The sequence below is a fragment of the Ambystoma mexicanum genome, chromosome 1p (assembly GCF_040938575.1).
Source record: "Ambystoma mexicanum isolate Mex_15411 chromosome 1p, UKY_AmexF1_1, whole genome shotgun sequence".
Lineage (NCBI taxonomy): Eukaryota > Metazoa > Chordata > Amphibia > Caudata > Ambystomatidae > Ambystoma > Ambystoma mexicanum.
The window spans coordinates 90,429,143-90,441,181 of record NC_090921.1 but is presented as its reverse complement, the minus strand read 5'-3'; the positions used below and the strand labels follow the sequence as shown (position 1 = coordinate 90,441,181).

Genomic DNA, 12,039 nt, shown 5'->3' with positions numbered 1-12,039 from the left:
CATTAACAGATGTCGGCCGCCATTTTGGAAGTAAAAATGGCTGAAAAATTCACCACACAGTAGAAATTCAGCCGTAGAGTGCAAAGAGTGTGTTGTGGGTGAGATGGGTGGGAGTGGGAGGAAAATCCTACATATTTCACTTAGCAATGGGTGGGAATGGAATGGGTGGGACACATAGCCAAACTACATAAATCCATCCTCATATATCATCTTCATTGAAAAGCATTACAAACCTGCATTCAAAGCCCCTATTCAAGCTCTCATGTTAAAGCTCTTATTTTAATGACAATAGTTTGGAATTTATAAGTTTCAGCACCACCTAATAGCGAAAACTAAAAAGGTCCACTCATATCTCTAATGTCGTAGATTGTGGAGTGCTACAAGTATCCGGGACAGTCGTCTTGGATGTCGACGACTGTCAGGATTCCAAAAATTAGTTCACTGTGGTTTCTGTGGAACGTGAGCAGCGCACAAGCACCTTTTCAGGCCGCTACTGCCCCGTGTCCTGCGTAGAAACTGATCTGCTTTGCTCGCGCTGGGTTCGGGGAATGCTCGATTCGCATCCCGCTTCGTCGCCAGATGTTGTGTGCTGGCCCGGACCCCGGGCGGCACCGCACATGCACTCGCTCACACGCATCCACACAAGGAGACACGGGACACGCGTGTGTGCCTTACGGCGTCCCCGCGGCAACTGCCGGCACGGACGTTCTTTATTCTTGCTGCGCATGCGCGGCCCGGAACGAGGCTCACGCATGCGCCGTTCATGCTTGCAACAAAAAAGTCGTGTGCCATGAAACACACGATGCATGAGACAGTCAAACACTAATCATATGAGAATCCTTTGCCAGCGGCTTGAAATCTATGTAATGGTGGATGACATATAGCAAACTAACTCCCACCAATGAGATATCTGTCCTCATCCTTTTGCGTCCCCAAGGCGGGTGAAAATAGCAGACATTGTTTTTGGTGGGTGAGAGCCCAGTGAAGTTAATGGGCGCGTAAGGGGCTTGTTGGGTGCGCAAAGTGATGGCATGGCGGGCGACAGTCACCAAAAGCCTGTGAGTTGAGAGGTCTGCATCAGTGGCTAAAGATAGTGTCGTGAAAGGCTGAGAAGAGTTACGGAAATGGGCCAGAGGGGTCAGGAGAGCCCGGGCTGAGGCCAGTGGAGCTGAGAGAACATAGGCTTGTACTGTTGAATACAGCCCACATGATCTTGATTCTGATTGGTCAGGCCCTCCCTCCGGTGGCCCAATGAACTGTGAGAATGACTCAGCAGTTTGAACTCAGGAAGTAGTGACCCATAGCAATGACTAGTTTGCTTAAGAGGATAATTGTAGATGCCAGTGTGACTATTGCTATTTATGTATTTTAACGTCCTGCTTTGTTTTTCCTCCACAGGGTTATCCTACTTGGTCAAGCCTGAAACAGCGGGGAATGCATGGAGGCCATAATGCAGAGACCAGAAACACTACCGATAGGCCAGAAGCCTCCACGTCAGACTCGATCTACACTGTGAGTCCTCCAGGCTGGGGCTCCCATTAGGTTCTGGGTGGAGAGCAACTGGCGTGGGACACTTTGGGTTATACCTTGAAGATGCTAAAGGAAGGCCGCTTTATTCAGTTAGAGGTTGTAGACTAGAAAGTAGATAGGAGAGGGAGTAAGTTCTAGTATAGCTCCCATCCTGAATGCCCCAGTCGTCACTCAGGGAACCTCAGGGAACCCTAGGTTCCATCAGTGTTCTACATTGGATTTTATTTTATTTTTTAATATAGTGCACAAAGCCCGGGGGCATCTAGGTGCTTTAGCTTAAGAATATGGTTACAGTTAGTGCAGTAGGCACACACAGTTCCAATAATTACAGATCAGGCATACAATAAGCCTGAGTAGTTCAGCGGAGTACATACATAGAAAAGCTTTGCTACTTGTTGCCGTGAGCTACATCAGGTACATATGAGACGTAATAGGTGCAAAAGAATATATACTTGGGAAAGCTCACCTCTTGTTGCAGGGAACTACATCAGGTACATATGAGACGTAATAGGTGCAAAAGAATATATACTTGGGAAAGCTGGCCTCTTGTTGCAGGGAACTACATTAGGTACATATGAGACGTAATAGGTGCAAAAGAATATATACTTGGGAAAGCTGTCCTCTTGTTGCGGGGAACTACATCAGGTACATATGAGACGTCATAGGTGCAAAAGAATATATACTTGGGAAAGCTCACCTCTTGTTGCAGGGAACTACATTAGGTACATATGAGACGTAATAGGTGCAAAAGAATATATACTTGGGAAAGCTCACCTCTTGTTGCAGGGAACTACATCAGGTACATATGAGACGTAATAGGTGCAAAAGAATATATACTTGGGAAAGCTGGCCTCTTGTTGCAGGGAACTACATTAGGTACATATGAGACGTAATAGGTGCAAAAGAATATATACTTGGGAAAGCTGTCCTCTTGTTGCGGGGAACTACATCAGGTACATATGAGACGTCATAGGTGCAAAAGAATATATACTTGGGAAAGCTCACCTCTTGTTGCAGGGAACTACATCAGGTACATATGAGACGTAATAGGTGCCAAAGAATATATACTTGGGAAAGCTGGCCTCTTGTTGCGGGGAACTACATCAGGTACAAATGAGACGTAATAGGTGCAAAAGAATATATACTTGGGAAAGCTCACCTCTTGTTGCAGGGAACTACATCAGGTACATATGAGACGTAATAGGTGCCAAAGAATATATACTTGGGAAAGCTGTCCTCTTGTTGCGGGGAACTACATCAGGTACATATGAGACGTCATAGGTGCAAAAGAATATATACTTGGGAAAGCTGGCCTCTTGTTGCGGGGAACTACATCAGGTACAAATGAGACGTAATAGGTGCAAAAGAATATATACTTGGGAAAGCTCACCTCTTGTTGCGGGGAACTACATCAGGTACAAATGAGACGTAATAGGTGCAAAAGAATATATACTTGGGAAAGCTCACCTCTTGTTGCAGGGAACTACATCAGGTACATATGAGACGTAATAGGTGCCAAAGAATATATACTTGGGAAAGCTGGCCTCTTGTTGCGGGGAACTACATCAGGTACAAATGAGACGTAATAGGTGCAAAAGAATATATACTTGGGAAAGCTCACCTCTTGTTGCAGGGAACTACATCAGGTACATATGAGACGTAATAGGTGCCAAAGAATATATACTTGGGAAAGCTGGCCTCTTGTTGCAGGGAACTACATCAGGTACATATGAGACGTAATAGGTGCCAAAGAATATATACTTGGGAAAGCTGGCCTCTTGTTGCGGGGAACTACATCAGGTACAAATGAGACGTAATAGGTGCAAAAGAATATATACTTGGGAAAGCTCACCTCTTGTTGCAGGGAACTACATCAGGTACAAATGAGACGTAATAGGTGCAAAAGAATATATACTTGGGAAAGCTGTCCTCTTGTTGCGGGGAACTACATCAGGTACAAATGAGACGTAATAGGTGCAAAAGAATATATACTTGGGAAAGCTCACCTCTTGTTGCAGGGAACTACATCAGGTACATATGAGACGTAATAGGTGCCAAAGAATATATACTTGGGAAAGCTGGCCTCTTGTTGCGGGGAACTACATCAGGTACATATGAGACGTAATAGGTTCAAAGGAGTATACACTTGGGAAAGTTTGCGCAATGTACATTCCACCAACATAGCGGCTGCAAGCTGAAAAACTCTGCTCTATGTATTCGGGCCTGCCACCCCCGAATCTCAGAACTGTCACCTCTGAGCACCAGCCCTCTCATGCTTTGAGCAATACCTTCCCGCATCTGGAACCTTCACAGCATCTACACCTCTCACCTAAGCCTGACACATTCAGGAAACAGGCCCTCAAATAAGCCACCTCATTACTCACACAACCCTCATTTAGTACTAACCTCCCTTCGAGACCATAGCCTTATCTAGAAAACACAACAAACTCACCAACGGCAATCCTGTGGGACCACCACACGACCCAACATCTCCTAGGAATCATTTAAAGCAAGAAAGAGACAGCAAAGCAACACATGAAGCAAAGATCACATAAATGTCTGCTAAAGAAGCAGAATGTTATTCGAGACACGCAGACAAGAGTTCAATTCTCCCATGCCCTAGCGTTGGTAGAGAGGGAATGGCATGCATGCAAACACAACTTTTGTGTACATGCACCAAAAATTGCTTTTAAATACATACTCACTGCACCATTAGTGCTCAGATGGCATTAATGGCTCAAAAGCCAAAAGGCTCTTGGCAGACAAACAATGCATTGTTTCACTGGTACTAATGACCTCAAAACCATACCCATACTGCTCATGACAGTAGAAAAAGCACTTATCAAGAATCCCATCATAGATCAAAGGCATAAAAGCATCAAGCTGCATTTCTCTCACTGCACCAATGCACACACGTCACTTGCACAGGAAAATGCAGCAATTAGTATGTCAACAAATGTTCCCTACAAGCAGTGGTGATCAGGCACTGTTTTGCAGCAGAACGTAAGGAATACTATCCGACTTTCCCTAAAAAAATTATGTTTAACGCTTAAAATAAATGTACACGTGACATTCCACCATTCACGGAACACAACTCCGCCCCGCCCAACCACAACATACCCCACTTAATATTAAATTGAAACTAGCATCATAAATGACATTTAAAATTCCAAGTTGAAAACATCAGTATTTGCATTTCATTTTGAATATTACATGAAACACATGCGCCAGTACAACTACGCATTGCCACTAAACTCTCAGCAATTATTTGCTGTACAATCTGCATTAGGCTACTGTCTATAACGGGGCCTACGTTAGTGGCCCTGTAGATATGGTTAAGTTGCTCAATCCATAGGAAGAGCCGTTTTTAGGCGGCTTACAACTTTGGCGCTGTTTGACGAATTTGCACGAAACGTACTCCCTCTTACTTGTCTTGCCCTTTTGAAATCTGTTTTTTTATGCGTCTATTCGTGTACTCTTTCATTTGGCTCCTTGTGACTCTATTTCTTCTTCCCTTTCTAATCTTGCTGGCTCTCTTCCCAGTCTCGCCTTAAATTTGTCTTCCTGTGTCTAGTCTTCAAATCTCATGGTCTTGCTCCTGAATATCTTTCTTCCTTAGTTTCATTGTATGTATCCCATCCAACCCACTTTGTTGTTCTTTGACATTTTTTCTTGTTGTTCCTCGTCCGCCGTGTGCTCTGTCTCGCTTTTGTTCATTTTCATCACTTGCTCCTGTACACTGGAATGCTCTCCCTCTTTGTCTTCGTTCTATCTCTTTTTATTCCTTATTTTGTGACTCTTTGAGGTCCCATTTACTTCATTCTGGCTCGGATTACAGATTGTGTTTCCAATCTTTCATTTTTTCATTTTATTGTACCATTTTATGATCTTTGGTGTAAGACGCTATATGACATAAAATTCAAATAAAATACCCCCAAAAAAAGTTTGCAAATATAGTGTATGGCCACCTCTGAATACTTTTGCAAAGTTTTGCGTGGTTTTGTCAAGGGGGCAATGTTATAGCGGGGTCCAAAAAAATTTGAAATCCGTATAGACATGCATGGAAACTTGTTTTTGCTCGTGGCTACAGCTCAATCCGCTGGACGTATTTTCCCCATACTTGCGGGAGGAGTGGCAGTTTGGTCCCAAAAGTGTGCTTTTGCAAATTTGGTGTTAATCCATCCAGTCTATTTTTTTGAAAAGCCCAATATGTAAGTTAAAAAATGTGTGTTATCTGCGGACTCACTTCCTGGCTCTATGTCCGCAGAGGCCTCTGGGACAATCGGGGAGATGAGTAACATTTGCGGACATCGTATGCTCCCGTTGATTGGTCAATTAAAAAAGTGAGGTACATCAAAACTTTTCAAAAGAATGCCCTGTTGATTGCGCAAACTGCACTCATAGGCCGCGGGCATTGCAGTAAAAACATATTAAAATGCACAACATTACACTTGTCTAACAAATTAAACAATCTCTAGGGAGGTGAGTGGTGATGAGGATGGGATGGGATATGGCCAGAAAAAGCCAGAAAATCCGGTGTTTTCTTCTCCCATGTCCGCGAACATCTCAGATGCTCGTGGACATTGCTGTGATGTTCGCAAACTTGACAAACGTTCAAGGACATCCATGCATATTTCTGCATTACAGAGTTGGTGAAGAGCAGTTTTTGGATGGCTTATAACTTCGGGCCATCCATGAATCTGCATGACATTTTGCAATATTATTCTAGATCCAACTTTGAATACTTTTGTAAAGTTTGGTGCTGTTTCGCTAAGAGGGGGCAAAGGTAGAGGGAGGGTTCAAAAAGGTTTGAATGGCTTATACATTTGGTGCTGTTTGGCAAGCTGCATACAGGTTTGCAAAAAGATTGTAGACCCAACTTTGAATGTTTTTTGCAAAGTTTGGTTGGATTTTGTCTAAAGGGGGCAAAATTAGAGGGCATTTTAGATGGCTCATAACTTTGGTGCTGTTTGACGAATCTGCAAAATAAATGTGCAAACATATTCTAGAACCACCTTTGTATGCATGTGCAAAGCTTGAATGGATTTTGTCATGTGTGTTATATCACTATTATTGTACCTATATTTTGACACTTTTCAAAAACTAAAACACAGAAGATTTTGCAGTAAACGTGTGTGTGGAGCATTGGCAAGAGCCAGAAAGCATAGTTTTGCAAATGTGACTGTTTTTTATTTTTTGCAAAGTGTCATAATGTAGGTTCAAAATATAGTGCTGTACCTTTGGTGACTGAGGCAAAGCCTGTGGCCATGGCCAGTGACCAGATTGTCCAGGACTTGGATATGGCCACTGTCCATGGCCACCGGGAACCGGCAATGTGGTTAAAGTAGTCATGGCTACCAGGGACTGGCTATGTGGTAAAGTTTTTTGAAATTGGGATAGCCTTGAATGGGAAGATAAATTCTGCTTGCGCTACAGTCTGAAGTGCTGGGCGGGTTTGCAGCAAATCTGTGTGAGGAGCATCAGCAAGGACCCGAAAGCATGCTTTTGCAAATCTGTCCTGTGTTTTATTTTTTCCAAAGAGTCAAAATGTAAGTACCAACATAGTGATATAACTTTGGTGCCTGGGCAGTGGGCCTGGCCCTCGGCAAGGACAAATGTCAACTCTGATTCGTCTATTGGGGGATGCAGCATGGCCAAAGTCCATGCCCCATGGATTGTGGAGACTGTCCATGCAAGCCATGAGCACTTGCCATTGGCCACATTATGAGGGTATAGTGGACACTGAACTAGGATGCAGCATAGGTGCAGTGGATAACAGGTGTGATTTGGTGGGGTTGGGGGTCATGGTTGAGCCTCATGCCCCAGGCAATTCAACCATGACTTGCATCCCCAGCATGCTGGAAAGACACAAATCGATATGCACGGCAAGAAATACGTTTGTGAAAGGAGGTTTATAGTTCTTTCATATATGTTAAAAGAGGAATTATCAATAATTATATACAGTGACGTAACTTCATGAAACATTTTCACTTACAAAAACCATTGAAATTCACTGAAAACATGTTGTTAAATGGACGTTATGGTTAAGTGGCACCCATAAAAACCTATGAAATTCATGGAAAAAATGTGTTCAAAAGGACGTTTTAAGTTGCACTAATAGAAACCTATGAAATTCATGGAAAGAACATTGTTGAAGGCGTTATTTGCAAGGTAAAATCAAAAAACCAAAGAAATCTGCCAGTTATGGTAAGCTAAGCAACCATAACTCGCGCCACCACCATGCACTGCTAAGACTAACACCCAGGACATCAAAGATGACATCACAAATGGCATCATTGAGGTAATTGCTGATGGCATCACATATGACATCAGTTCTGATGAAAATTCCCCAAAAGGGGTTGTGTTTAGAATGTTGCTAGAAACATATGAAGGGTGATTGGGAGTCGTCTCATGAACTACTCCATGTATCACAAAATGTACTTATTGAAACAGAAACGCTCTATTGTGAAGAATTGTTAATACAGTGATCTAATGATGCCTACACATAGACAACGGCTTGGACCATAGAAGTAAAGCATTTTTAATCTGGTAATATTGGCCAGTAGAACCATGAGTCCAAGCCTATCAGAATCTTGACTAATGTTAAACTTGGAATTAACAGATAACAATACAAGAATTACTACACACATGTGTTATTACAAAATATACATATGCAGAGCATAAATGCATACACATCTAAGTCACATACAGGGAAACTCTAGTAAGGAGGAAAGAAACACCATGACCATAAAATTACACTAAGATTAGAGATCATCATCATGTATAAAAAATGAATTGTCTAGGGCCGGCTTATTGTTCCATGTATGTGCACCATGAGCTCAGGCCAAACCCTAAGGGAAGTACCATAAGAATGTAGCATAAGGTTAAGGTATATATATACTACACTTTTAGAGTATGTGTAGCATGTTGTCAATGCAGTATCACTAGATCAAGTCGTCTGCTTAAAATGCTCACCATCGCTGAACAAAAACCACCATGGATATGTGATGTCATCAGTGATGTCATCAATGATACCATTTGTGACATCATCTTTGACGTCCTGGGTGTTAGTCTTAGCAGTGCATGGTGGTGGCATGAATTATGTTTGCATAGCTTACCATAACTGGCAAATATCTTTGATTTTTTGATTTTACCTTACAACCATAACGTCCCTTTAACAACGTTTTTTCCAATGAATTTCATAGGTTTTTATTAGTGCAACTCAAACATAATTTTCCTTTAACAATGTTTTTTCAGTGAATATATATATATGGCATACGTTACTCACCGTAATCATATTTCTGATGCTTGTATCTGCCGAGATTCACATGCTATGCATAGGCCATCTAGTGGTAGTCGCAGAGTATTACATTATTTGTTTTTGAAACTCGAAAAGGGAGGTCGACTGGGGGTGTTAGTAATGCTATGCCTAGTGTCACCTCTACTGTACCCATGGTCCTTCACGCGTCGAGGTCCCTCAGATAGTTTTGTTTCTGACATGAGGTTGCATAAAGTGTAGCGTGAGTACAGATGTAATAAAGCAGAAAAATTGCGATAGAGCAAGAATATCTATGCACCTTCAACTCCAGAAGAGGAGGAAGGGTGGGGCATGTGAATCTAAGCAGATACAAGCATCAGAAATACGATTACGGTGAGTAAAGTATCCCTTCTGAGGCTTGTGTAATCTGCTTAGATCAAATGTTATGCATGGATTAGCTAGCAGTATCTGGAGAAGGAGGTGGGCTGTGAGAGGTACAGTACCACCTGTGAATCTGCTTTAGAATGTGTGTCAATGCAGTAGTGTTAAGTAAAACTATGTATGGAACTCCAAGTAGTTGCTTTGCAAATAGCGTCTAAGGGGACGTTTGCAATAAAGGCTTAAGTAGCTCCAGTACCTCTGGTAGAGTGAGCACTTGGTGTGAAAGGTAGGGTCTTCTTTGATAGTGAATAGCAAAGCTCTATGCACTTGACTATCCATCTGAAGATGGAGTTTTTGGAATAGTGATTACCTTCCCTACTAGGTGCTATGGAAACAAAGAGCTGGTCTGCTTTTCTTAGAGGTTTTGTTTTGTTTACATAGTACAAGACTGCCATCTTACATCTAATGAATGGAGGCTTCTTTCAGCTGTGTTAGATTGTTATTTGGTTAAAAAGTAGGTAGTTCAATAGATTGATTGACATGGAACTTGGATATGAATTTTGGCAAAAACCTAGGATGTGTTGTAAGGACCACCTTTTTTTATGTTGAAACACTTATTAAGTTATTGCCACATACAATACAAGCGGTCATACAAAAAGAAAGAACCATACCGACAACCCAAAAGCATGTTTCAAAGCCCTCAATGGGCCATTAAAGACAAATCAATAATGGACAAAGTAAACTAACCCCCACTCTCCAACAATACCCATCTGCCGCCTCAAACCTCCCCCACAGGCCCTCGCCTACCCATACCCAGGGGCACTTCCACCTCCCCACAAACCCTGGCTATACCCATCAGTCACGCCCACAAGCGCCATGTGGTCAATCTGGTGAGGACGTTTTGTCAGATGAATCAAACAGCGCTTGTACTAGTGCATTCCACTGTGCAACGTCCATACTGCCCTCCATCATCCCCCTGTACACAGCCCTGTGCCACATCACAGTCTCAGCCATTGCCCACCTCTGGAGATCCCCCCACCATGCATCCAAATTGGGGCCCCCCGCAGGCTTCCATTCCATTGCAATAATGCGCTTAGCCAGTACACAAATTAGGTCTTTCATCTTGGTGAGATGTGCTGCAGCACGCTTGTGCGGGGATATCCCTAACAGGCAGGCCTCTGGCGGCCACGTACGTATGTTGATACCTCCCTTAAGTACCCTCACCGCCACCTTAGAGCAGAAATCCTGTACGACCGAGTAGGACCAGAACATATGCATGATGTCTGCTTCCAGGGAGAAGTACCTTGGGCAGCCCTGTGCCCCCCACCCTGAATCCAGGAGATTCTGCTGCGGTCATGTATACCCTGTATAAGGGATACAATTGGACCTGTTTGAACCTGACATTCCAAGAAACCTTCTTTGCATAGATGAACACATGCGCCCATTCGGCATCCGTAAAGCCTCTTTCAAGGTCTGCCTCCCACTGATCCCCGAGAATGGGCATCAAGGAGCAGCTCATACAGTCTAGATATCACGTTTTCACCCTCCGACATATCATACATAACAGACAAAACTGTATGACCATCCGAATCACATTGGGGCTCAGGCCATCTATCCCCTACCAGCCGTATCAGCCTCACATGTGTCAGGAACTGACCTTGAGCGATGCCAAACCGCACCACCAACTCCTCAAACCCTACCAACCTGCCATCTAGGAACAAGTCGCCCACGGTAGCCACCCCGTTCACCTTCCAATATTTCCTGATACTCATCCCCTCCCCACTTATGAGTAGAGAGTACTGCAGCTAGGGGTATATGCGGCATAAATTGTTCCGCCAAGCCCACTAACTGCCAGACCCGGCTACCTAATGTCTTCCCCACCTAAGTAGGTTCAGGCCGTGCCAAGCTAGGGCATATGGTACCCAAAACACCTCCTTCAGGAAATATTGTTGACCAAGGGCTGCAAAAGTGTTGTGTCCAGTGTCTGTTTGAGTTAATACAATTTGAAGGTGGTACTCTGTTTCCCCCCCCCCCCCAATCTTCATAAGCCCTCCATAGCGGGCTTAGGGCAATCCTGTTCCTACCCCACCCCACGAGAATCCCTGAACCACTGAATCTAACACATTGAAGAACCTTCTGGGTATTACAAAGGGAACATTGACAAAATGGCCACCATCTTCAAGAGGGCCACCCTCCAGTCATCGACAGGGGAAGCCTGGTCCAGAAGGCAATGGACTGCACTATACGATAAAGATCAGCCTGCTTTTTATATTCATTAGAGGACCTGGGGTCATGCCTTACGTTAACCCCAAGATAATCAAACGGTGTCCACCAACCTCTGTACTGCCAGACTGCAGAGCTGCTTGCAGCGTCAACCCAATAAACCAGGGAGCAAACAGGATTTATTCAGACTCACTTTGTTGCCAGATAGTGCTGCAAAACATTCCAGTATATACAGCAAGTAGTGTAAGTTACCTCAGGGTGCCCCATATAAAGCAGCATATCATCGGCATACATGGATACCACGTGTGTTACACCATCCACAGAAATACCAGCAACAGCATATTCCGCCCTTAGAAACACTGCAATCGGTTCTAGGGCCAGAATAAATAACATGGGTACAATGGGCATCCCCGTTTCGTGCCCTATCGCAGCTCCCAGCTCTTTGAGACGTGTCGGCCCATTCTGACTCTAGCCATAAGTTTAGCATATACCCACTCCACCCATCTTCCGAAACACGGCCCAATACCAAATTGCTGCAATGCGGCATGCAACCAGTTCCACCTGACAGAATCAAAGGCCTTAATGCCTTAATTGTGTCTAGCAAGGCCACTGCCAGGGGCTCACCAGAAGATGAGGTCCTTTCAATA

The 12,039-nt window shown here is 43.7% G+C and overlaps 1 protein-coding gene across 3 annotated transcripts in view; it reads left to right on the top strand.

The window, feature by feature from the left end:
- The window catches only part of NFAM1 (NFAT activating protein with ITAM motif 1), a 435,839-nt gene that overhangs the window by 226,357 nt on the left and 197,443 nt on the right, over window positions 1-12,039 (top strand). For all 3 annotated transcript variants that reach the window (XM_069643827.1, XM_069643817.1, XM_069643808.1), the window contains one exon: window positions 1,399-1,512. In XM_069643827.1, the coding sequence (XP_069499928.1) occupies window positions 1,399-1,512 (114 nt within the window). The remainder of the gene's footprint in view (window positions 1-1,398; window positions 1,513-12,039) is intronic.